The sequence below is a fragment of the Lemur catta genome, chromosome 18, assembly GCF_020740605.2.
Source record: "Lemur catta isolate mLemCat1 chromosome 18, mLemCat1.pri, whole genome shotgun sequence".
Lineage (NCBI taxonomy): Eukaryota > Metazoa > Chordata > Mammalia > Primates > Lemuridae > Lemur > Lemur catta.
The window spans coordinates 45,688,430-45,715,320 of NC_059145.1; the positions used below are offsets into that span (position 1 = coordinate 45,688,430).

The 26,891-nt window shown below is 49.9% G+C and overlaps 1 protein-coding gene across 1 annotated transcript in view; it reads right to left on the reverse strand.

Moving 5' to 3' along the window:
- The window catches only part of LOC123623600 (myosin VIIA and Rab interacting protein), a 255,538-nt gene that overhangs the window by 58,065 nt on the left and 170,582 nt on the right, over window positions 1–26,891 (reverse strand). The window contains 4 exon segments of the mRNA XM_045530922.1: window positions 4,113–4,457; window positions 4,459–4,748; window positions 11,741–11,894; window positions 23,236–23,379. Coding sequence (XP_045386878.1) covers window positions 4,113–4,457; window positions 4,459–4,748; window positions 11,741–11,894; window positions 23,236–23,379 — 933 coding nt within the window.

A 26,891-nucleotide genomic window follows, 5' to 3' on the forward strand; every position in this document is an offset into this window, starting at 1 on the left:
AACGTATATTAAAGGGGGATCTGAAACCAGCAGATAAATGATGCATTGTTTAATAATGATTTGGTAACAAATGCTTACTTTGAAAAAAAGAAAGTTAGCTCTTACTTCATATCTTCCAGAAAAGTAAAATACAGATGAATTAAAGGACTAAATGGAAATTACAAAACTACAAAGCATTAGAAAAAATTGGAAAAAATTCTTATAACCTTGGGGACTTAAGGCCTTCTTAAACAAGACACAATATATAAAAATAATAAGGGAAATATTGATGAATAATAAATAACCAAAATAGTTGATAAATTATTAACAAACATTTTTTTTTTTTTTTGGAGACAGAGTGTCGCTTTGTTGCCCTGGCTAGAGTGAGTGCCATGGTGTCAGCCTAGCTCACAGCAACCTCAACCTCCTGGGTTTAAGCGATCCTACTGCCTCAGCCTCCTGAGTAGCTGGGACTACAGGCATGCGCCACCATGCCTGGCTAATTTTTTTTTTTCTCTATATGTTTTAGTTGGCCAGATAATTTCTTTCTATTTTTAGTAGAGACAGGGTCTCACTCTTGCTCAGGCTGGTCTCGAACTCCTGACCTCGAGAAATTCACCCGCCTTGGCCTCCCAGAGTGCTAGGATTATAGGCATGAGCCACCGCGCTTGGCCTCAACAAACATTTTTGTATGTAAAATATACTTAAAGTTAAGGCAAAATGAGAGACAAGTAGAGAGTATTTTCATGTTTAACCATCAAAGAACTAAAATCTATAATTATAAAATAAAACTAATTCCTAAAAATCGGTAAGAAAAAGACAAGTAGTCCAATAAAATAATAGATGAAAAATATAAATGTGGCTTTCACAGAAGAAAAATGCAAACAGCCTTAAACACAGGAAAAAAATGCTCAATCTAAGTAGTAATTACAAAAATGTTAACTAAAATGAATTTTTTTTCTCACATAAAATTGGCAAAAATTTAACAGACTGACAACACTATTGTTGACAACATGAGAGAACATACTCATACACTGTTGTGGCTATGTAAATTGCTATGAAGTTTTGAGAGCTTAATTTGGCAAGTCTACTTTATAATTAAAGATCCATACACTCTTCAAATTAGCAATTCCACTTCTTGTACTTGCAGAAAGAGATTTGCACAATGATATTCTCTGTGGTATTGTTTATAATATCAAAACACTGAATAAGTTTTAAAATATTCATCCTTATGGAACAGTGGTGAACCAAGGGGTTCAGGGGGCAGGTGCTGGAAGCCACCTGACCCAGTGGGGAAGCGTATGTTATCACGAGTATTGCTTAGAATTGTCTGGGCATGGTGCACGGTGATAATAAAAGACTGCCTCGTAATGGATTTATTTTAAAATTCTCTACAGGCAACGCACCCCTTATTGCCTGCACCCTGGATGGACTGCTCCCACCCCTATGCTCCCGCCATGGGACGCCATCTTGATGTAATCTTTTGTAGGTAGAATGCATAGATCTGGGTGCACTGACACCACTATCACTTACTATTAGGAGAAAGTGGTGGACGAATACGGAAAGCTGGATGCCAATTTTGCTAAAACAAAGATACATTTACTGAACTATATTTCCAAACGTACTTTATATACACGAGTGCTTAAAGATCTGCCTGGATTCCCACCAAATCCACTTGTAGTCATTTGTAGGGAGATGACAAGGATTTAGGATTGTGGTCAAGGGGGACGGCATCTGTATGTTGTAATATTTTTAATATTATATTATATCCATTTGTTTTATATCATTTATTTATATAACTTAAAAGTTAATAATTTAAATATATAATTTTATTTTCTTTATTTTTTGGGAGACGATAACCGCCCTAGTAAACCAAATCGAAGGGAGGATGCGAAGGGCCCGGGTTTTGGTGTCTCTGGAAGCGTAGCACCATCCCCACCTAGTGGGGAGGAGAAGACACTGCCACTTGCTCTAGGTGGCTCCCAGGATGGCAGAGGTAGCCCTGGTCCCAGGGCCTTTCTGCTGGTCTGTGCCTTCTCCCTGTCAATGCCTTGCAAAGTTTAACACCAGAAGACAACTTTCAAGTCACTTCAGAACACACAGAAATCTTAAGGGACCTAGCTGATGTGGAGATGTGGCATTTTATACCTGCAAGTTAAGCACGCAGACCACCCTCAATATCCCTTGAGACAAGTCACCCAAAGTCTCTGGACGACAGTCTCCACTGGAGCTAGGTAATGATGACTCACAGTTGAACCAGAATTTTCATATTGATTCTATGATCATAACAACCCCATGAGGCAGACTTTTAATGATCTGTTTTACAGTGGAGAAAATGAGAGCTTGGACTAAATAAAAGACTTTTTCTAGGCAATATATTAGCAGGTCAGGCAGGACGTGAGGACCTCTGAGCCCTAACTTCATGGTGGCCTCAGGACCAGGAATCTGGCTGAGGCATTCTTGTGGCAGGCACTGGTGACGTCCCAGCCTGTATCCCTGGACCTGAGTGAGTTGCCCACAGCCGTGGGTGACAGTTTCTGGCCCACTGATAGTTTCCCGTCGCAAACCTAGGTCTCTCTTCTTCTCCACCTCAGGGATTTCTTAGGCATCGCCTAAGCAAACATGGCTGTGCATGGAAGTGAGGCCCAACCTAGGTGAGGACAACACTCAACCACTGGGAGACGGGAAACCATGGATAATGATCCCTGTACTCTGGCGGGAGAATTCTGAGCTTGTCAGAGGGTCCTGGTGGGACTGAGCCCTGGTGTCTATGGCCTACCTCAATTGGCCTTTCTCACTTCCCTGTCTCTCCCTGGAGTTCCTGGGATCTCCTCCCACACAAACTGCCTAGATCCAATTCCTTGACTCGGCCTGCTTTTGGGGGAACCCAAACCAGGAGTGCAGGATATGGTAGCTAGGTACTGTGGGAGCTGCAATCACATGTAGGGAGTGGGTGTGGTTTCTCCAGGAGCATAACAAGTCACGTTCATGGTAATGCAATCATGACTATATGCCTACTAAAGGCAGTGGCAATATGACTAGATTTTCCATAAGATTCTCAGTTTCAAATATTGCAATCCACTGCTTATATGAGGTCCTTTAAACTTTCCAGGCCACATGTGTCACTTCTGAGTTTAGAAAATACTTCTATGGGGAGCCCAGAGTGGGCTCCACAAGGTTTGATATTGGGTCCACAATGATGTGCAGGGCGTCACCTGAAGGGGCGAGGGCTAGGGCACCACACGGTCAAAGGCATGGGGATGGGAATGAGCAGGGTGGAGGTGGAGAATATAAGGTTAATCTGTCGTGAATCCATGAACTATCTGAAATTATAAGCAAAATGGCGTGCGTGTCTGTGTACGTACAAGTGCATTTTTCTAGGGAGAGAGTTCCTAGCTTTAATCACATTTTCAAAGGGGGTTCATGAACTAAACCATCTGGGCAGAGCCTCTGAGGATCCCGAGGAGGGGTGTGATTTGGACAAAGAATCACAGAATGTTAGCAAACTGTGCCCTGAGTTACTATATTGAAATAATGCTTACTGAGCCCTTGTGCTGTAGCTAGGACAGAGCTTAGCTCTTTATGACATTATCTCATTCACTTGTCACAACCATCCTTTGAGGTGGGTTCTAACATTATCTTCATTTTACAGACAAGGAAACTGAGAATGAGAGAGACGTCTTGCCCAAGGTCACACAGTTGGATTTGAACCTAGGCAGTCTGACTCTAGATCCTTCACCCTTAACCCTAACCCAGCGGGCCCTTAAACTTCAGTGCATGGTAGAATCACCAGGAGGGCTTGTCATAACACACACGGGTGGGGCCCATCCTCAGAGTTTCTGATTCGGCAGGTCTGGGGCGGGGCCTGAGAATCTGCATTTCTAGTGAGTCCCCTAGTGGTACTGAGGCTGCTGGTCTGGGGGACACACTTTGCAAACCACACTTTGAATTCTAAGCTATCCTCTCCAAAGAGGAGGACGTGGAGCCCCCGACACTTGATGTGATCTGTCACTCAGCTACTTTGTAGCAAAACCAAGATGAGAAACCCAGGACTGTTTATGCCACTCGTCCTTGGGGGGAGGGCACCCTACTTTAAAGGTGTATACACGTCCGCACGCATGCAGCTCTGTTACCTGATGTCTGTCCTGGTCCTGAGGGGCGCTGGGGGGAGCTGGTTCCTTGCTTGGCTCCTCTGAGCCCACTCGGGCCCTTCTCCACCTCCTGGCCCGGCGGTCCGCGGCGTGGAGGGCCTCCTCTGGCTCGCTGCTGTCTGAGGTCTCTCCGCTGGCCACCTGGGGGTTGAAGTTCACGTCCAGCTCTCCCTGTATGCGCATCTCCTCCGCTGCAGGGTTCCTGGGGGCCTTCCTCTGCAGCCAGCACAGTCTGGCCCGGCGCCCGGCCTCCCGGGAAGAGCCCCCCGAGGAGGTCTCCGAGTCAGAGCACATGGCCTCGGGGTTGGGAGAGAGCCCAGAGGAGGGGGGTCGCGGCTGAGAGGCCTTGATCAGAGCCCTGGGCCTGCGTGGGCTGAGGCTGCGGGTTCCTGGGCGGGTCCCGGGACCTCGGGCGCAGCTTGCTCAAGGCCTCACTCCAGTCAAAGTCTTCCTCGCTGTCGGAGCCCATCTCGTCATAGGCGGACGCCACGCTGGAGGCCACCTCCAGGGCCTGGAACGTCCCACTCTTAGGTTTGGCCAGCAGGCGGGTGGGGGGTGGAGCGCCATCCTTCAGGGCCACCCAGTTCCCGTCGGGGCTCTGCAAAACTGGGGCCAGGTCTGCGGGTGGGACGAGAGAGAGAAACCAGAGAGGGGCTGTTACCACCTTAGAGCAAGGGGAGGCCGCCAACGATCACCTCCCCGTGGCTGGCTCGTGGGGGTGCCGTGGAGGGTGCACGTAACCGCGGGCAGAGCTGCAAGGTCTCCGGGAGTCCCTTGAAGCCTCACAGGGCCCCAGTATTGCACAGATGGAGAGAAACTCAAAGATCTGGTTCCTATTTCACGTCTATCTGGGTAGACGTCACCTCGCTCCCCTGCCCTAGGCTGGCTTGGAAAGGGAGGGGAGAGGGCTGTAGCTGGCAGTCCCGGCTTCTGGCTCTTTGACCCTGGGCCATGGTTTTGTCTCTTGGATTCTCAGTTCCCCCTCACTGATGGGAAATAATTCTACCACCTGCCCTGGCCTACCTCACAGGGTAACACATCTGCCCTCGGCACTTCTACAGATCCCACGCACAGCCTCCTGAGATAGGCATGTGAGTCTATTTTTAACGCGAGACACATGCCTCTTTCTGGAAAGGGCATGAGGCCAAAACAGGTTGGCATTTCCAATCTCATTTTACAGATGAAGAAACAAAGAGAGAAGTTAAGTAACTTGTCAAAGGTCACAGAGCTGCTAACCGGTCGAGCTGGGATGGGGTGCATCCCCTGCCCTACTCCAAGGCAGCTCTGGGTTACAGACTGCGCCACGGGAGCCCTTGGCCAGCGGGAAAGCACCGTGCAAGGGCAGGTTGGAGTGGCGCTTGGTCTGTGGCTCTGGTCTGGACTCGTCTGAACCGGGCTCAGGTCTGTCCCGAGCACCTGGGATGATTGCTGGCTGGGCCCCAGTGGTTGACCTGCACGCCAGGGGGAGGTAAAAGTTGTTTTGTTTTTGTTGAAGGCAAACAGGAAAGTGTTTTCTGTCCCTGTGTGTGGGGAGTGGGGAGTAATATGACATGGTGCTCCTTCAGGTGTGGGTACCGGTGGCCTTGGACACAGCAGCTGCCAGCAGGAGTTGTTTTTTTACCAGGACCCTTGCAGGGCTCTCTGGGGGTGGGTGATGTAGGCCCCAGGGCTCTGGAGGGACCATTCCCCAACCTGTGTTTGGATGCCAGCTTCTAGGCTTGAGGCCTACAGGGACCAGAGCTCTGCTGCGGTAGGACCTCCTACTTCAGGCTCCTTAGAACACACAGGTTTTCTATCAACTGAACTGCTATTGCTCCATATAATGAAATGAAAGTTATCGGTATTGCACAGTGTTGTTTGCAGAACATTATCCTTGCTAGGCCTGTTTCAGAACCACAGCCTTAGGGGACTTCAGATATTGGCGGAACACGTTTTCATCTCAGGGACCCAGTTCCACCCCACATGCCTCACTGCAGCTCGCACTGGCAGGACATTGAGTTCCCTCTCGTTGAGAGTCAGGAAGTGGGGCTTCCTCTGCCCGATGACGCTGGGCCCCAGCAGTGGGCTCCTGGAAGCCTGAGGCCATGAGCCCTGCCTGTCTCCTGCTGCTCCTGCCTCCAGCATCCCTCTCCATCATCTCTATGTGGTGAAGCCCCAGTGGTCCTCCCACACCTCATCCCCATTGCCCCGGTTTCTCTGGAGTGTGTCCTTCTTGGCCTCGGGGCACCTTCTTTCTGAGCCCGCCTGGTGTGATGGCCCAGCGACTCACGCCACGGTCCTCCCTCTGTTCCCTGTTTGTGCACACACTGAGCCATCCTCCAGGTGACAGGGCCCCTGCGGCAGGGCCTGGATCTCAGTCATCTCTTCCTCCTCAGGAGCAAATGAGCCTGCTCTGTCCCAGAGCCAGCTTGTGCGATGGAAAGACAAGTGGTCCCAAGTCAGAGGGCCCCGGGGGGACACCCCACGCAGCTGCTCAACAGCCTGAGATTCCCTGGTCCTTGGGTCCCTCGCTGGTGAAAAGGGCAGAGCTAACGCCTCGTGGGGCTGTGGTGAGGCCTGCATGAGGGGATGCTCATGAAGTCTGGCACCCAAGCCCGCTCAGAGCAGATGGGTTCTTGACGGCTCCTTTCCCTGTGCCCATAAATGGATGAGGCCGCTTTAGTGCAGGACAAAGAACAAGAACTTTTGATTCAAGCAGATCCAGAGCTCGTCCTCCATTACTAAGTTTCCTAGCAGGTGACCTTGGTCAGAGAGCACCGCTGGGCCTATTTCCTGGCCTGGCCCTGGGGTCAGTGGGACCCACCTTGGCTGTCATTTAGATTATCATGAGATAACATATGTAAAGCACTGATCATGGTGTCTGCTACATCGAGGGCTCTCGGCTATTTTACCTTACATTTGTTAAGCTGGATTATAGTTATTAGTACTTAGCACCTGATTATGGATCAGCTCCCATATATTCCATATATATACATATGGAAAACAGATATATATGCCTTATATATAGTCACTATTCAGTATGACATTAATATCTATGCAGCAACACTATTTTCATGGACTATATAAACATTCAGGAGAGGCTAACCAGAGTGTTTATTACCATTTATGGTCTATGGGCTCTACTTGTGCTGGTGGTAGCAGCAGGTCTTCTGAGAAAAGTATTTTTATTTTGCTGGCGTTTTCCCAGTGCTGTGTCCCGAGGCCGTCCGTCAGGCGGTACGGGTTTCTCAGGAACGTTCAGGCTCTCAGGGAAGCTATTCGTGGCCAGTGAGTGGCAATATTGATTTTCCCCATGGGTGTCCCACCCGAAACCTCGGCCTATGCCATTTCAACACACATGAGCTGGCTTCTAACTGCCTGCACTTGCAGGTCTTTGCTTGAGGCTGCTCTGGCTGCTAGAGCCTGTGTCGCCTGCCCCAGGAGCAGCGTGGAAATGCCCAGGAAACACCTCCTTTTGGGAGCAGCTCTCTGCCAATGCCTGGGGAGCCGGTGGCTAAGTACCCAGTTCACCTGCCCAGCAGGTGCATCTTCTATCCTGGCTCCCAGAGTCTCTAGCAGGGACAAGCTCCAGTCACTACAGTGGGAACCTGCTTGGTAGCAAGACATTTATTGCCTACCTTTCCTTCCTCGTCTAATGTCCCCTTCCCTCCCTGTGTGTTTTCTGGGCTCACTCCCAAATAAACTACAGGCCCAAATAAACTACAGGCCCTCTCATATTAAGGTCTGCTTCTTGCAGAAGTCAAACAAAGACACCCACAAGTGCAAGATGCAGAGCAGGCTCAGTGCCCAGCCGTGGAGCGTTCACGCTGAAGAAGGGAAAGGTCCTTCAGGCCTTACACTTAGATACTAAGTTTGCTCTCTGGACCATCTCCTGGGACTCAACGCACACATCGCTCCTTAGTGGCACGTTCTTGGCCCTCCTTACTCGAGGAGCTGGCTATTCTGTGCTCTGAGGTTTGCAAAAAAGCCTTTATTTATTTATTTTTTACACTTAAACTGTATTACAGTCTATTTTCTTGGGTGTCTATCCGGCACCCAGCCCTGACCGTGAGCGCCTTGAGAATAGAGCTGTGGCTTCCTGGTTGCGGTACCCCCAGCCCCTGGCCAGCTCTAAGCCCCATCCCGGGCACACACAGATGACTTATTGATGAACACAGGCACCAACAGGCTGCAGGGGCAAGGCTGGGCCCTTGGTGTGCAGCTGTCAATGAGCCCTGCTCTCTACAGCTTCTCCTGGGGCATGGGAGGAAGCTAAAGTCGGGAATCCCCTGATAATCCCACTTGATGCCTGGCTCCAGGGTTGACCATGTTGTAAATATGGTCCCTGGACTTCAACACCCACTACATGGCAGGACAGGATTCAGTCCCTTGCCAGTTCCTCTCTTCCCCTGCCTTTGACAACCCTGGGTTGCCACGTGCCTCTGGGGAAGCTAGAAGTTGGCCAACTTTTATCTCAGCAAAAATCCTCCATCCTTCTTAGCAAAAACAGATGGCTCCCTGAGTACCCAACCCTGTGAAAACCTTGTTGGTTGTCAAGCTGCATCATCAGAACTGCTCAGAGCACTACCTGGGCTCCAACGCCACTTTCTTGCAGTCCACCAGGGGCACTTCTCTGGGGGCCTGCTCCCCCAACCCCTCCTCCCTCCAAACTCCTGCTCTTTCACCATCGTACAGACAATTCTCAGTGAGCAACTCCAGAACGGTGGCAACCCCCTCATCTTTATTTCCCGAACACTGAACACAAGCTATATATACAATAGATGCTCAATCAAGGTCTATCATGTGAACATGTATTTTGGGGAAATCCATCAGCTGCCATATGCACTGTCAAGACTGATGGTGGAGTGGCTGTCGTTTGCCCAAGCAAGGCTGAGGCTGACTATGCCCTAACGGCTCCTGGGCCAGCCCTTCTCCTGAGGCATAAACACAACTGCCAAAAACAGCCCAGGGGACAGCAGCCATGTAAGATGACCTCCACCTCCGGACTCCTCTGTTCTACATTTCTGCTCTACTGAGACTGAACAATGCCTCTGGGAACAACTTTCTTCCTGCTAAACACATCAGACATCCCTCAAACACCTCTGGGGATTGGCATGGATTATATTAGCATATCAAGGGCTGAGCATTCCTCAGAAAAACCATAAGTTTTCTACTGAGGTACTTTTATTTGTTTTAATTCTACATCCTGGGATGTGCATGGATTTTTGAGGAGAGTATGAAATCTTGTTTGTGTTTAATGCAGCTGCACTAAGTTTTATTTTTATATAGAATTGATAAATTACATATAGGTGCCCAATTTTACAGAAAATTATATGTAAAAATATGTTTGAAAGCCAAATTCCCTTGCAAATTTATTAGGAATGCTCATAATCCACTGGGGAACTATTTTGTGAAATAGCATCTCACAGAAGTTATTATAAGAGTCTACAAATTTATCGCTTTATAAGTCTGAATTTTGAAATGCTGGCTTTTGTTTGTTTTTATGGTGGAGAGACACTTATTATCATGCAGTAGTTTAAAAAGCCTGCAAATTGGAATCACGATGTTTGGATTTGAGGACCAACACTGGTCACATTAGCTGAGGTCTTGGGGTCTTGAACAAGTCACTTAACTTCACTGCCCATTAATGTTCTCATCTGCCAAACAGGATAATGACAATGCTTAGCAACGCTGTAGGAGGAATAAATAAAATAGTGCCTGCATATGGACTCTGTATGCTGTAGAGTGATTTTTAAAAGCTAAATATTATTATTTATTGAAGATCCATTATGTGATATTCTCATATGCTCTGTGGAATCTAAGAGTCCCTTCTCTGTGGGATTTACAATTCAGAGAAAGAGAGAGAAAAAGAGAGAGAGAGAGAGAAGGGGAGGGAGAAAGAGAGAGAATATGAATGAATGAATGAATATGAATATGCTGGATAGGTGGGGCAAAGGCATATCTAGATAGGAAAAATGCACTTAAAAAACCTCACAAAAGCCATATCCATAAATAAAGAAAATATCGTGTGCTACAGAATCTCTGTGATGTCGTGATTCTGTAGTTTCTACTGATAGGTACTGAAAGGTTAACAGAAATGATCACTTTTGGAAAATCTTTGGAATGACAATTAAAAAATATTTAATGTTTTCTGATTCTTTGCATTATCATAACAATGGACTTTATTTATATAGCTCTTGGTTAAGTCTTTTCCCTTTTAGAGTAGACATGATAGCACAATCTTCAAAAGCTTATTTCTAGGATGGCAATTTTGCTGTTAATCTTTTTTTGACATTATTCAGAAAAGGGGTCTAGATCTGACAAATAACATGGGATGAGAGTACTGTTAATGGTTTCTCCACGTGAGGACAAACATGCCTGGCTTCACTATCCAGCGTGTGTATCTAGATGAGGACAGAAACGGACCTGTGCCGGGGCGGGGGCACCTTTACTCTGGTAGTTGTGTGGTCCGAGAGACCCCAGAGCACTGGGGCTTCATGGCCCTCAGCCATCACCTGTGGGGGTCCAAGCATCTCACAGCCCTCTGGGGTGCGACTTTAGGAGAGTCACTCAGCTAATTTGAGCCTCTTCATTTTGAGGGATTACAGGACTCAACAGCTTTATAAAGGATGTGTCGCGGATGTTAAAGAGTCTCTGAAGAGTTCAGTTGCCCCATGTAGAGGCAGGACATTCTAGAAGGATGCAGGAGGGGCAGAGGCACAAGTGACCAGCAATGCCATCCTCAGGGGTGGCAGGGGTAGACGAGTGCCCATCAAAGGCCCTTTCGTGGCTGAGCCTTGTTACTGGGACGTGTCTGCTCAGCCAGGACGGTATTTCCCAGGCCCCTCTGTGGTGGGGGAGGGGACGTGATGAGTCCCTGCCCACAGGATGGGAGTGGGTGCCGTGTGCCCTTCCCCACTGAGGTGGTTGGGGGGCAGGCACCCTGCCTTGTCCCTTCTCTCTTCTCCCATCTGCTGGCTGAACACGGGCAGGGCGGCAGCAGGCCCAGACCTAGGGAACAACAGAGCCCCGTGGGGCCTCCCACGGGCCAGGGACACTTGCACTGCATTGCTGTAAGGTGACAAAGGAACTGTTGTGTCAAGCCTCTTGAATGTTTGATTTACTGCTGCAGCAGCGAGTGTTACCCTGATACATCCAGTTTCAGAAAGGATACCCTTAAGACCAGACTGATTCTGGGACCCGAGTCCCTTTGAAAGCTGAAACGCGCCGAGAGGCTGGTTTTGTGCCCCTGGCCTACCCAAGACTCACTCTCCCGGTCACACAGAGAGGGCAGCCGAAGCGGGTGTGCGGCAGGGTGATCTCCGCACGCTTGCCCGGAGCCCTCCCCGGCCCACGGGGCCCCGCACAGAGCTCGGGATACAGGTGACGCCGCAAGGGCCTTCGCTGTGCCCCAGCAACTGGGCAAACTGCCTGGGCGGAAAACTCAACCACAGTATACACTGTGTGCTGGGCTGGTGGCCTCGGGACGTGGCCCAGCTGCCCCAAATGGGCACACGCCAGCTCAGACTCACGGGGGTGGGGAAGAGCCGAGCGGCCACGCCACAGCTGAGGAGCCTCCAAACGGCACTTTGGAAACCCACGGACCCACAGAGGCTGCTTAAAAGAGTTACTTGTTTCGTCCAGCCTGTCCACGCTCTTCCAGCCGGGCAGAGCAGACTCCTCCCTCGGGCGCTGGCCCTGGTCCCTCGGTGGCCTTGACGCTGGCCCCAGCGAAGAGGTCTTCAGGGCATCTTCTCTGGTGATGGAGAACTCAGACCGGGACCGCTGTGGAGAGAGGGGGAGGAGGGTCAGCTGGCACGGCGCAGCCCCTGGGAGGAGCTGTCAGCGTCTGGGGCAGACGCCGCACAGCTCAAGGAAATGCGTTGAACAGTAACGACCCTTCTCTCGTGAACCTTCAAAGCTGCAAATCAGTACGTAAAGCCACGTACTAGTACAAATGGCTCCTTGTTTATTCCACTGCACATTGCCAGGCCCACCCTCCGGGGCCAGTGCTCCCAGGGCTCCTTCTCATCCAGCCGTTCTCCCAGCCAGTGTTTGCTAGAGCTGACTGTGCATGATGAGCTGCTTGCTCTGGGACACGCGAAAATGAAAGCATCTTCCCTCAAAGATCGCAGAGTCTACAGAGTTCCAGTAGTGTAAATACAAAGTTACAGCACCATGTATATGTTGTAACAGAGAAGTGAGAAAAGCATGGTTGGGCCACAAGCCCAGGACTAGTACAACATAGTCCCATTTAGCCCTTGAATTAAAGGAAGGAAAACCAACTCTAATCTGAGGAAAGGCGGTAGAAGTGGGTATTCACATGAATGATAGGAAACATATTTATTTGAATTGTATTATATATATTGTATTCTGAAGCTCAGTTATATACAGAGAATATCAAAGAGAAATATACCAATTTTTTCCTTTGTTATTTAATGAAGGAGTTACGTTTTATTAGTTATTTATTTTGCTCTTTTTGTGCTGATAAAGAGGAAGCAAAAGGCATGTTCACAAAGCCACTGAGAGCATCTATGACTACAGTAGCAACAAAGTACTGACCCATAACTCAGGCCCCTACCCAGTCTGCCTCACCTGCTGGCGGCCACTGATGCCAGCAGCCCCACTCCCTTCCATCCAGCGGGAAATGTGCTCCCTCATCAACCTCCTTTCTCTCCTACCACAGCTGCTTGGGCTAGGGGACAAGGGAGAGCTCTCTTGGAGGGAAAGCTTGGGCAGGGCCGTGGAGTGCTTTGGGGCCGGACTCAATACCAGCTCTGCTACAACACCTAAGCCAAGTAACTTAATTCTTTGAGAGATGTTGATACTTTTTTTGTTTTTGAGATACAGTCTCATCTCGTTGCCCTGAGTAGAGTGCCATGGTGTCAGCCTAGCTCACAGCAACCTCAAACTCCTGGGCTCAAGAGATCCTCTTGCCTCAGCCTCTGAGTAGCTGGGACTACAGATGTACACCACGATGCCTGGCTAATTTTTCTATTTTTAGTAGAGACAGGGTCTCACTTTTGCTCAGGCTGGTCTTGAACTTCTGAGCTCAAGCGATCCTCCTGCCTCAGCCTCCCAGAGTGTTAGGATTACAGGTGTGAGCCACTGCGCCTGACCTGAGAGATGTGGATACTTAACCTTGCCCTACACTCACAGTAAACTGTAAGATAAATGGTACCTCAAAAAAATGGTGTAAGAGTTTTCCCAACATTTTCTTCTAGGGAGGCGGGTGGAGGGGATGGGTAAATTCACAATTATTGGGTGCAGAGCGCAATGTCTGGGGGATGGGCACGCTTGTAGCTCTGGGTTGGGTGGTGCAAAGTCAATATAGGTAACCAAAATGTTTGTATCCCCATAATATTCTGAAATTTAAAAGTAAAAAAAAAAAATGGTGTAAGAGAATAACAAAGAAAGCAAAAACTAGCACAGGATATTTGAGTGACATCACTAAGCCTTACAGTTGGAGTTTGGGGAGAGGATGATGCACTCAGATGCCTTGCCCCCTAAAGATTCTTAACCAGTTTGAGAAAAGACACAGAGACGGATGAGGATCAAAGCCCAGCAGGCCGGGCCAGGGCGTCAGGCACACGTTGTTACAGAGTGTTGGTGGAGGCCAGTTCGGGCCCAGAAAGAGCCGTGGGAAACCTCTACTCCTGCCCCCAAGCCCCACAAGACCTTGGGGCAATCTAAGAAGAAGACGGGCTTAAAGAACAAATATGGAACCCTGTGAGCTGTGTACCTGGGGTCATAACCTGTCTCCCATCCTTTGAATCCAGTAAAGAGAGCAAGATGGGCAGACCAGACCTGCCTTTCGATGAGGTGGTCACAGGATGGCGTAGCCCAACGGCGGTGAGCTCTTCCTATCTTACCAATTCCATAAGACTTGGTGTGTTGATAGGATTCAGTTCAACCAGGCCATGACCTGTGGGAAACACACTAACTTCCCCTTTCCCCAAGCTGGGCTCGGGTCCCGGGCTTCTCTATGTTTGCATGTGCTGTGCTTTACTCTATTGCAAACATCTGTTTTCTGGCCTGGGGTCCCCACCAGACTGTGCAGCAACTGAAGGCAGTAAATGTCCTGCAAATGGTGCCATCCCCAGCCCCTGGCACAGTAACTGGTACAGAATTGGAAGTCAATGAATGTTTGCTATGGAGTGAACGGCTGGATTTTCAGAAGTGCCTAAAATTTTTCCTTTTTTTTTTTTTAAACTAACTTCTTTGATAAAATTGGGGAGTAAGAGAAAGAAATAAAAAGAAGCCCACCATTATCTCCACTTACATCCTGGAGAGCAAGCTTTTACCTGGAGGGGAGCCAAGCTAACACACTGCAAGTGGCTTTCAGCCAAGTGTCACCTCCTTCATCCTGAGGGCACAACAGGCACTCACCCTGTCCCAAGAGTCCAGAACAGTTTTGATGATGCCCCTTGACAAAAACTGAGATTTTTCACAGGGTTAGGTATTCAGAGAGCCATCTGTGATTTTGCTAGATCTTTGACAGATAATAAGCAGCCTTCAGAGAGGACAGAGATTGAAGTTGGTGGTCAACTGGCAAGTGAAGTTATTAAAAATTAAGGAAAACATCCTTCTATGGCAAACCCCCATGCACTGGCGCCGATCCCGCCCTGGGCTCAGCAAGGCTTCTCCTTCCGTGTGATCACACGGACCCGCCACATTCTGTTACAGTTGTGCACTGACCGTGAGCTCCATGAATGCAGGGACGGCCTTTTGCGTGTGACCCTCAGTCGCACGTTTGTGACTGCGTTTATAGGATGTGAGACACAGTTCCAGCCCTTCCACAGCTGACAGCCCAGCTGCCAGATGCAGTATTGCTGCAGCCCCTCAGACCCCATTTGCTATGCTCTGGTCTTTAAAAAAAAAAAAAATCTACAAGTTTCTCACTGTAAATCACTGAATACAAATTTTAAAAAAGAGGAATAAACAATATTTAATATTTCATTTTGCAGTGCCTCAAACTGTATTTTATGTGTGTACATGTGGTGACTGGGGTCCATTTTTATGGGACAAAAATACTTCCCCATCCCCTATAAAAGCCAAGTTCTCCTCTGTTCCCAACGGGGAAGATGGGTTCTGTGTTTTTCACAAGACAGTTGGGGATGCCAGGCTTTTGCAATCTATTTCAGGCAAACCATTGTTTCACACTAAAAAAAAAACTCTATAGCATGACTATCACAAAAGGCCCCCCAAAACTGTCTCCAGCAGGTCCCAGTCTCCAGCCAGGGTGGAAAAGCCACAGGTTTGAGACCCACACTTGGCTTTGCCACAAATTCACTGCAATGAACACAAGCCCAGCAGGTGGCGCCACAACAATGCTTTTCCTCCCCAGCTAGTTCAACTTCTATGGCTCTGGGAAGTGACAGGATTACTAGAATTATTTGCTTATTATCCTGGCTGAATCCTCTATTCCCACTCTTTCTTTCCCACCCACAGCCTCTGCTTGTCTTACCCAGTCTAGGGTTCATGGAAGAAGCAGGGCTGGTAACATCTGGAAGGGCTTCAGTTCCAGCATCTGCACATCTGTGCAACAAGGCTGCAGGTGGGAGAGTCCACGGGGCCAGGAATGTTAGCATGTCCGCGATGCCTTGCAAAGACGGACTTGAGGATTTGAGACTTCAGACAGGCCCTGCCCCTTTATTTTTTAGGCATCTACTAATCGGTGATATGTTAGGTAGTGGGTCAATGCCAGCTCCTCCTCCTCTTGCTGTGTGGGATCCCGGGGGAACTTCAGCTGTTCTGAGCCTCTGTTTCCTCGTGTTAGGGCACCAGGTACCATGCATGGCACAGAGAAAGCACTCAATAAACAGCCAAAGTAAGACCCTTTATTAAGCCCTACAGCTGAGCCAGTGCAACATGTCCACTCTCTTAGTTTGATTGAGCGCACATGAGTAAACTGAGTCAGGGCTCAATAACTTGCCCAAAACACGTGAGTGGTCAAGGGGCAGAGGCAGGGATGAGCTCGGTCGGGTCTGTCTGGCTCCAGGTCGATGCTCCTCCATGCTCTCTGGTGTGTGCCTGCAGCCTTTGCTGAAAGCCCGGGAACAGTGTGCTCCAACCCAGCAGGACTCGCCACCTGAACCAGCTGGCCGTGAAGCTCTGGGTGAAACACCCAGTGCAATCACCAGTTACCTCTGTTACACCTCCCTTTGCAGTCGCTGCATCTCCCAGGTGGGCAGCAGCTGCAATGTGTTCTACCTGCATCTCCCGGAATGACAGATTGTTGCTACGATTCCTCTGATTATCATCACTGCCAACAGGGCAGGCTCCTGGAGGTACCCACCATGGCTTAAAACCAGTCTTTACTCTCAAAGAGCCCAGAGTATAAACCAGGGAGAGAATGCTTTTAGTATCAAGGATTTGGGGGAAAATCAATAAGAGTGGTCATATGCATAAACCACAGCTTTGCTTTGGGTTTTTAGGGTCAGGCATAGGCATTACATTCCATCCCATAACCATAGCAATGATAAAAAGTGCTTTAGTTCTGCTCCATGGCCATTCAAAGGAGAGAGCGAATGTGAGGGAGGAAATGACAGAGACACAAAGAGACAAGGCTGAGGAAAGCAGGAAGGGACCAGGGACAGAACAGAGAAAAGTCAGACAGAGATTCATCTTGGTCACTGGGCACAGAGTGAGTGTCTGGCCCCTGGTGACTGATAATAATCATTATCACTATTATCAACAGCATCACTATATCATTACCGAGACGCCTTTTTATACATAAGCACCCAAAGAGGCATGAAATGAATTATAACTCCTGCACTGGTGCCTTTTAAGATATTGTCTCTTAAGGCTTTGAAAGGCAGGTTGCATTGGCCCCCCTACTGGCAGAGAGCCACACAATGAGAGAGGATATTAAAAAGGGAACAATCACACCGAATTTTCTTTCAAGAGAATAGATGAGAAACCTGGCTGGGGATGAATCGAGTCTGGGTTTCACGGTTAAGTCCCAGCAGTGGGGCCTGCAGGGTTTGGGGCTTCTGCACAGTTATTCCCTGAGCAGGTCATAGGACAACTGACGGAAAAATAGGAAGCCCTACCAGGAGGCCACAGGTCCGGGATCCTGTTTTTCAAGATACCATAAAGATGTCATCCTTAAGGCTGGCAGCCCGTTGGTACCCCCTGGGAGCTTCTGGTAGGAATGTGGATGCCCGAGCTCCACGCAGATGCCCTGCGGCAGGACCCTGGGAGTGGGGCTCTGGCAGGGATGCGGATAAACGCCCGGGGTGAGAACCGCTGGGGGAAGGCGGCCGAGTTACGTTCTCTGACGGCCTGAGAACCGAGACATCCACGCATATTCCTGCCTTTATGTCCTCCATCCATTTCTTCTTCTTTATCGAAACCCCTAAACCAGTGCTATGCAGTACAGCTTTCTGGACGATGGGAATGTTCTACATCTGCCCTAACATAGTCACCACCAGGCACAGGTGCTACTGAGCACTTGAAATGTGGCCAGTGGGACCAGAGAGCTGGATTTTAAATTTTATTTAATTTTAATTAAATAGTCACTGTGGCCACTGTATTAGTGCAGCCCCAGAACTTCTGAGCCGGAAGGGACCCTGGAGATCACTGAGCCCACGGATCTCATTTTATAGAGGAAGAAGCAAGATCAAGGGCTTTGGAGCAGGAAAGAGATATTCAAAACCTGGCCCCACCTGTCACTAGCTGTGTGACCTTGGGCAAGTTACGTTAATGCTTTAGCCTCCGTTTCTTCACCTATAAAATGGGTCTAATAATACCTGCATCCCATGTTGTAGTGAGGAGTAAAAGAAATGATGTGATGGGCAATCATGGCACCTGCTCATTGGCCAACAGTTGCTCCTGTTCCTTCCCCACACGGACCTCGGCAGCAGCCAGAGCCATGGCCATCACACCGCACAGCCCCAGGGCACTCCTAGCACTCCACTCTATGTGAACGGGGGCTCCTGGAGGTGTGCCACATGGTGGCTTTGGCCAGGCTCATTCCCTTTCAGGTCCTAACTCTTGGACCTGGAACTGATTCCTGGACCCGTGGTATGAAATCCTGGTCCACAGTCCCAGCACGGGCTCTTTCACCACAGGGTACCAGGGCCGGGTGAGGCAGCAGCTCAGCCCACCCAGGTGGGTGGTATGCCCAGGCACATTGCAGGGACCATCTAAGAAAGCCGACCCTTGCCTACCAGATGTGCTGCCCTGCTAAGGTGCTGGGGAGCGGGGAGGGGCCGGGGGCCCTGGACAAGGGAAGTCAGGCCAGTGCCTTTGGGGCTCAAGACACAGGGAATCACCCCAAATGGAGGTGTGAAGGCAGGAGAGGAGGGCAGCAGGACAGACAAGGACAAAAGGAGGAGGGGATGAGAAAGGGTGGGAAAGAGGTCAGAGCATGAGGAGGGTCCAGGTTGTCCTCATCGTCCCTCTTGGGGTATCTGTGGCTCACCTTCCTGGGCTGGTCAGTGTGGGGTCTGTGGGTTACCTCGGTTTGTCCCGTTTCTCTGTTAAATATGGATGGCTGCAGCCAATGGGGACGGAGGAGAAAGGCAATTTCGCCACCTCAGACAGTGGTGGTGTGCCGGCCTTTGTCCCCAGAACAGCTAGGACTTGGTACAGGCCTTTCTGCACGAGCCAACTAATCAAGAACATTCTTATCATCAAGGGCTCAGTAATGTGCAAACTCTCCATCCAGAAAATGTTTTTTAAAAGTTCTAATCACAGTGCTTGTCTTTAAACCAAACCAGGAGCTAAACATGGTCATATATGAGGGTGTGGGTCCCACTGTTTTTGCTGGGACCTTAATCATTACATTCTCCTTCCTTCCTAGGTATCCTGGGAACCAGAAGGGAAGGGTTCAAGCCCAGGCCTTGACTAAATCCCCACAAATCAACTCATTTTGCCATCATTCAGCCAAGGCCCTGAGTCTGCAGGGTACCCACCACACTCCCAATGCTGAGCTGTGGAAAATCCAGAGCGTACGTAAGCACTGACAAGCATGGAGGGGCTATAATATTGGCTTCTCAAAGGGGCACACTGTGCCAGGGACCCAGTTGGGTACGTAATGGATTCCTCTTTATTCCCAAATCCAGGCTGTTTTGCTTGGGGCAGCTCCCTGAGAGTGTAAGTCTGGATGGAGGAAGATAAAACATGCACTTTTTCTTGCCTGATATTGTTGAGAAAAATATGCTGTTTACATATTGTAAACCATGAGATGGTGTGAACTCACAGGGAGGGGATAGGAGGGGACCTCCCTGATCAAATGTCCGAGTTAAAGGTGAAGGTTGCAGTAATAGGAGCCAGTTGATGATCTTGTCCCTTCTGTAAGGTACCTGTACCCCTGCCAAACACATGATCTGGATGGTTACGGTGCCTTGCCAGGAGGGGGGCTCACCCAAGGGTGCAGTGGCATCCTTTCCAGGGTTTTTCCAAACTACAGCCTCATGGTTCTCTCCCAACCCCCTCCCACAAATGTGGATTCAAGCCTGGGGAAGGTGGACATATCTTGCAAAGTGTTGTATATCAGAAATTCAAAAGATACTTTAGAACCAGGCAGGGGCTTCCATTAAGCCTTATTTCTATATCAAAATCTAGAAATAAATAATATTCTACTATTTGCCTCAAGAAAAAAATAGGTATGAAATGCTTAAGTCCTCTCTACATTGATGTCAAAGCTGCAGCCATTCGTTATGTTGTGCTGGAGGCAGGCATTTGGCAAGACAGACTTTCTGATGAGAAAATCGAATCCCAAGAGGTATTTGTTTTAGCAAACCAAATGGGAATTCTGTGAGCTTCTGGATTGTACCTCTAAATGTCTTTTCCAGTGAAAACAGCCCGGGGCCATGCCTGAGTCCCAGGCGGACTGAGTTCTTTCCTTGGCTGATGAACCAGGCAGGAGATTCCCCTGGGAAGGGTCACTGTTGTTTATTTTAAGCTGCCCTCAGCCAGTGGTTGGCTGAGGAGTGTGGGTAGGATACCTCTGCTGTCCTGCAGTTGAAAGGGGAACACTACTGCCCATAATCCCTGCTGTGCCCCTTGTCCTGACTCGTGGTACAAGAGGCCACTGTGCCACATCTCTGATGACGTACTGAGAGCGTCTGGCCTCTAGGAGGCAGGAGGAACGCCATTTCCAGCTTTAACCATACGCACAAGGACACCCAGTGACCCAGGAGCGGAAGCGGGCATTCCATAGTCAGAACTTCCCCAGGGAACAGGGGACAGCAGAGCACAGCAAACGCTCGGAACCAGGAGACCCACATTCTAGTCCTGGCACCCACTTAGTCCCAGTGGCTCGGGCTGGCTAGGCCTCAGTTTACTCCTCTGTAAAGTGGGGACAAGGCAGGGTGCTCTCACATGGCTCTAATGAAGACATATGCGTGCAAGTCCTCTGCACATAGTTTATAGAAAGAAAAGGTCCGGTCGGACGTTATTGCTGTGGACGTCTGGCCAACTCTCCATTATTGCCAGCATCACTTAAGCATCCTGTGACGAGCCCACTTACCCTCCAAGCCTCTCTGCTCACGGGTTTGCACGAGAACTTTAGTTACTCTGCAGCACTGCCACCAGCTGACGTGAACAGGAAAAATCAGGAAAGGGCTGTTTCTGGGAGTGAGGTCTCTTCAACACAAGGGGAAGCAGGACAAGGTCAGGGGAGGAGCTTTCAGCCGCTGGTGAAGGAAGACCAGGACAGCCCCGAGACGCAGGGAGTGGACAGAAACATTCCGGTGGGCGAAACGAGGTAACAGAGGAGAAGCAGGCTGGCGCCACCTGGCTGTGTGGGGGAGGGCAGGGGCTGGTGCCTGTGAGGACCGTGGTGGGGCTGGCTGTGGGGGCAGGGGCCTGTGAATCAGAGCAGGGGACAGTGATACGCCCACGGCTGCTGCTCTGTGGGCCTGGGGCTCAGCTGACCAAAACCCGGGGAAGTACGGCTCATAATTCATAGCAGGTACCTTGATGATCCTGACCTTGATTTTGAAATGTAGAAATAAAGTAATAATAGAAAGAACAGTAACTATCATTTGAGGGATGAAACCTAGGTGCTAAGTGGCCTATGTCCACTTCTCAGTTGGTTACCAGCCACTGTGCCCCGTCGTCTCTGTTCCCCAGCCACGTGATGGCTATTCTCTCCCTTGAACTTGTCAGTTCCTTCCTGTCCAGAGCCTCCGCGCACGCTCTTCCCCCTGTAGGAATGCTCTTCCTCCCACTGCTCCCAAATCTCCCATCCTTCAAGCCCGGGCTCGTGTCACCTGCTAGGAAAGGCTTTCCCTGACTGTCCTCCGACCACGCTTCCACCCGCCCCAGTTCTCCCTCCCCTCCATCCTCTTGATAACAATCGCTGGAATTTGTACCCCTGTGTTTCCTGGTTTACTTATGTTTGGTGTGTCCCACCCTCAGATTATGGTGGAGTCTGCTGTATCTGCCGGAACCCCTGTCTCTGCAGCTCCTAGCCTTGCACACAGCAGGAGCTCAGTAAAGACCGCTGACTGCACAAGGAATCCTCAGAACCGTCCTTTGGGGCAGGTCTGATTGTCCTAAACAGTTGTTCAAGGTCACAGAGCTAGTCAAGGGCAAATCCCACCCCGGGAGTGGCAGAGGCAGAGCCCCCACTCCCTGTTCTTGCCTCTGACCCTTGGCCCCAGGCCGAGTCTGGGGTGCTGTGCAGATTTCCACTTCCTGGAGCCCTCCAGAACTTGACTGTTTGAGTGTGCAGAAAATACTTCAGAAAGAGTCCCCAAATGCAAGGTGACCTGTGCCTGTACCCTGAGCCCGGGAATGGCAGATCTGATTACAGACCAGTGTGAATGACAGGCTCTTTGAAGGACCATCCAGTGGGATCCTTCCCCCAACCCTGCTGCAGAAAAGGCCCCTCCCTCCTCCAAATTCCAAATCTATTTCCAGTCTCAATCTGACAACTGAGAACCCAATTATGAAGTCTGCTGATGTCTCCTTTTTACCAGTTTTAGCCGTAGCCCCCCTCCCGCCTTGCTAACCAGATTACGAAGTTTTGGAGGGCAGGGACCGAGTCTTCTACTAGTTTTGTTCTCCTTGGTGCCGAGCACGGGACAGCGGCAGTAAAACAAGCTGACAGCATGTTGACAACGGAAGGTTCTGCCAGTAAATCAATGAAATTTAATCTCTGATAAAGCCATAAAGATATTCAGCACCCCCGTGCAGCCGGTGGCTGGTGAGGACACGGGCAGTTCGTGCAGGTGAGGCGCTGCTGCTCCTTTCTGGAACTGCAGTCTGCCACGTGCAGCTGTGCACACCCTCTTCTCAGTCTGCTCACATAGGGATGAATGCCATTGGGTCCCTTGGGGCAGTGGCGTAAGCACCCAGCCTTACCTGCCCAAGTCTGCCTTCGCAGGGCTGAACTGCACCCGTGTGCCGCCCTGCCCCGACCATGGGCCCCCGTGGCTGAAGAACCAGAGCCCTGCTGGCCAGTCCCTTGGTTTCCTGCTGAGCCTGCCCACGGAGCTCCTTTACCAGCACTCAGCTAGTCCTCTGCAGGGCTGACGTGAGCCAAGAGCGAAGGATTTCATAGACCTGGGGACCCTACTGCAGGTGCAAGCAGCCCCAGACCCTCGGGCCACAGGGAGGCCATGAAGCTCTGTGACACAGGGTGACAGACAAAAAGGCTGGCATCACATCATGACTTCCCAACCATGTCCAGATGTGACCATTTTGGTGGCTGAAATGGCAGTGGCAATTTTGTCGCTGTCACTTAAGTTTCAATAAAGCAAGCAAATGACCTAGGTTGTGAGAATACACCTGGCTCTCATTAAGCTATCCCCGCCCTCACAGGACTCAGCGCAACCATTCTCAGAATGAATGAAAAAATGCAGCCCATCGACATCTTGATCTTTCCTAAATTTGTCTCTGTGTAAAAACCCATCTCTGTATTCATCAATAATCAGTTGTGCTTTTCCTTTCTCTCAGCTCCTGCCTCTCCTCTCACCCCTCCTGCTCTCACTCACACTCACCTTCTCTCTCCATCTCTCTCCCTCTGTCCCTTAGGATCCTTCATGCTGGCCGGTGGGCGCCCGGTCAACTATAGACGCTTACGCCCCCTCTGTACTGGAGAGCAGCTCTGAGCGGCACGCGGGGGGCATCTGCATGGAGGCAGGGCCAGCACTGCCCGGGGACTCACCCACAGGGTGGCGGAAGCTCCGCGGCCTCCTGGGGGGACTGTGGTCCCCTCATCTGCTGCCTTCACGCCGCAGCTCTGCAGCTGTGGCCACTCCGGCTCTTCTTCCGTTTGCTGCTCGCCTTTGCTTTTCTGTTTTCTTATGATCTATGGGGGACAAAGCGAGCCAGTTAGTGGAGAGGCCTCCGGATGCCAAGTGGAGTTAACAGGGACCATCTTTGGAATTTTTTCAGCCACTGTAAAGCTTAGTTTCAACAGAACACCAGCCTGTTTTCAGATCTGCCTTATAACAGCACAGCTATAGCCTTGAACACTCTGAGCATTTTATAGTTTACAATAATCCTTCTGTGATATTAACCGCTTCTTCTATTTAAGTGCCTACCACGTGTCAGACTCCGTGCTAGGTATCATATATGCTTTACCTCATTTCATTCCAAGAGGTACAAGCTATAATTCTCCTTATTTCACAGATGAGAAAACAGGCTCAGAGAGGTTAAGTCAGGGCCACACAGTTCATAAACGGTGGAGCTGAACCTCAAACCCAGAGTCTCCGGCTGTAAGTCCTGACTTTAGGAAGCATCTGGAAGCCCCATCAAGGGGGCAGATGCCAAGAGTCATCAGGGATGGCTCCAGCTCCAGCTCCTCGGCACCACTTGCAGGGTTGGCACAGCCATCTGGGTTTACTGAGTCCATCTGTACAGAGGTCTCTGGGCTCTCAACTTCCTACAGGCAAGAAGCAGCCAAAACACTGCTGAGCCACCCAAATGGGCATATTCTTCAACGCCCTTTTAGGCCACACAGGATGATGAGAAGGAAGGCTGAGAGCCAAGGAGAAGAGTGAACTGAGGTGCCACACCCAGGGACAGACGTGGATCTGATCAAGGCACAATCCCCACGGCAGGGTGGGGACCTGGCCATGTTCCCCAGCAGGATTTCAGAATCGCTGAGAACCAGTGACCCCCTGAGCCTCCCGTGCCTCTCTCTGCAGATGAGTGGGGTTAGTGCCATTTTCCTGTTTCTCTTCCAACACTGTATGTTGGGTATATAGGGGGAGATAATTTGTTTGCTAGCTTCATGGATCTCTAGCTGAAAAGCAGCTAAATTTGGATACAATGCACTTTGAACCATGACTAGATCAGACATTTAGGGGTCTTCGGGTGGGTGAGTATACCTGGCATGTGGATGGGATGTGAATTATTGTGACCAAAAGGGCAGACTGGATTTTTCAACACTCCCTGTAACATAGCCCTTTGTTGTGCGACTTTGCAGTCCCTCCCCATACAGGGAGAACGCACTTCCCAGCCCTTGGCTGTGGACTCCACCGTGTGACTTGCTTTGGCCAATGGCACGTGAGGAGGGTGTCAGTATCGTGTGCCAGGGGCAAGCCTCAGCCTTGATAGGCACTGCTTGCTTCCTCCTGCTCTCCGGGGCTTCTGGCATGGCCATGGGTGGCTGATGTGCCTTAGTTGGCCCCAGAGTGAACACACTGCCGCTGATTCGGTCCCAACCCACAGCTTGAAGTGGAGCTACTGCAGATGCATGAGCACGAAAGGAACTGTGGTATAATAAAAAAGATGTACAGATGGGCCCTGACTTACAATTTTTTGACTTTACGATGGTGGGAAAGTGACATGCATTCAGTACAGCATCCAACAAATTACATGAGCTATCCAACTCTTTATTATAAAACAGTCTTTGTGTTCGATGATTTGCCCAGCTGTAGGCTAATGTGTGTGTTCTGAGCATGTTTAAGATGGGCTAGGCTAAGCTATGACGTATTAGGTGGGGGTTAGCTGTATTAAATGCATTTCAATTTACAATATTTTCAACTTACGGTAGGGTTACTATCTGGAGGCAACCCCATCTATTTTAAGTCCAGGAGCATCTGTACTTGGTCTTTGACCCCAGTTCCTGGCACAAATCTTCAAAGACCCCTGGAATTATCTGAGTGATAGGAGTGTCTTCGTTACACTAATGAGGCGATTGAAGGTGGGGCCCTCAGATAACTTCTAAGTTATCTAGGATGAAGGCTGGCTGCCAGAAAAACCAAGTACAGTACATGATTAGAGAGCTGCAACTTTCTGCCCCAGCCCCGGACCTCTGTGGAGGGGACAGGGATTGGAGAGTGAGCTCGATCAGATGCCCAGGCACTTAATCAATCATGCCTATTTAATGGAGCCTCGATAAAAACTCTGCAGCAGTGAGGCACAGAGCGCTTCCTGGTTGGTGGACACGCTGATGTGTCAGGAGGTGGTGCACAGAGAGGGCATGAGGAGCTCTGTACACCCTGTCCCCAGATCCTGCTGCCCCATGCCTCTCTCCCCGCCTGGCTGTTCATTCGTATCCTTTATACCATGAGGGAAAAATAAAATCTCAGGACCTCCAACACTCATTATGCCAAAGGGGAGACCGGGCCTGGAAACTGAGCCACGCAGCACTGCCATCCTCTCCCCAAACGGACAGCCGTGACCTCACGACCCTGCGCCATGACTTTACGCAGAAGCCAGGTTCCCACAACAAGTCCTTTTGCCTCTCCAGATGGCTGTCCTCACGGATTGCTCGCGGGGAAATGCTCCGTTAGCCCTAAACCTTTCAGATACACGAGGTCTGTCCGGAAAGCATCCAGCCTTGTTAATATATAATGAGAACGGTTTGCACGACATCGGTGTAACCTGGCAGCCAAGGCGAGTGGACTGGAATGCACACGAGTGAACAATGACACCCCCACTGCACTAGTCAGGGGGGCGCTAGACGCTGTGGAGTGAGCCTGTGTACTGTGTGGCCGTCCCATTCAAAGGTGACTGGGCAAGGAGAGCACCAGCAATGAGTGCAGTGCAAATAAAGGTGTGGCACAAATGCTTCAAAGATGGTTACGGATCTCCTGAAAGTGATTTACATTCTGGAAGGCCAGCAACAAGCAGAACACCCGAGAATGTTGAATGTGTACAGGTTAAGAGCCACTGGGAGAACTGTGTGAGGTCCCAAGGCGCCTACTTTGAGGCGTCATTGTCCTATGTACAATGTTTCTTGTATCTCCTTCAATAAATGTCTCTATTTTGTATATTACATGGCTGGACACGTTCCGGACAGATGGACAGACCTTGCACATCCCCTATAGAACAAGTGTGTGCCAAGGGTAACCTTAGGACTGCAACGTAAATAAATTCTTGATCTTGACTTCTGTCAAGTTTCAGGCTGACAATGTAGACAAGCTTATCTACACATGCAGGCCAGGGACAGATGAGACCAGTCACTCCTCTGCCCACCCCGAGCAGACTACATAACTGACCTCTTCCCTCTGCTCCCTCTGAACGGTCACCTCACCTCACGTGAAATGTAGATTTGCCCAGCACTGATTAGAGCCCCACAAGAGGGTGACCACTTGCCTCACTGCCTATGCGTGTCCTCTCCCCTTTAAGTGCCTGTTTCCAATCCCCGTGCGGAGAGCCCAGGGCCACATTCGCTTTTGTGGTCTGTGCTATTCCCAGGCTCAGCCTCAGACTCTGGCTTAGTAACTTGAACTGAGTGTGACTCTTGTTCCCACTTATGATTTAAGTTATCAATATTAAACTGGTGACTGACAGTGAGGTGCTTTCCTGAGTTCTGAGTTGTTCTAGAAACTTGTCGAACCTGAGGGCCTGGGGTTGTGGGAGCCCCCG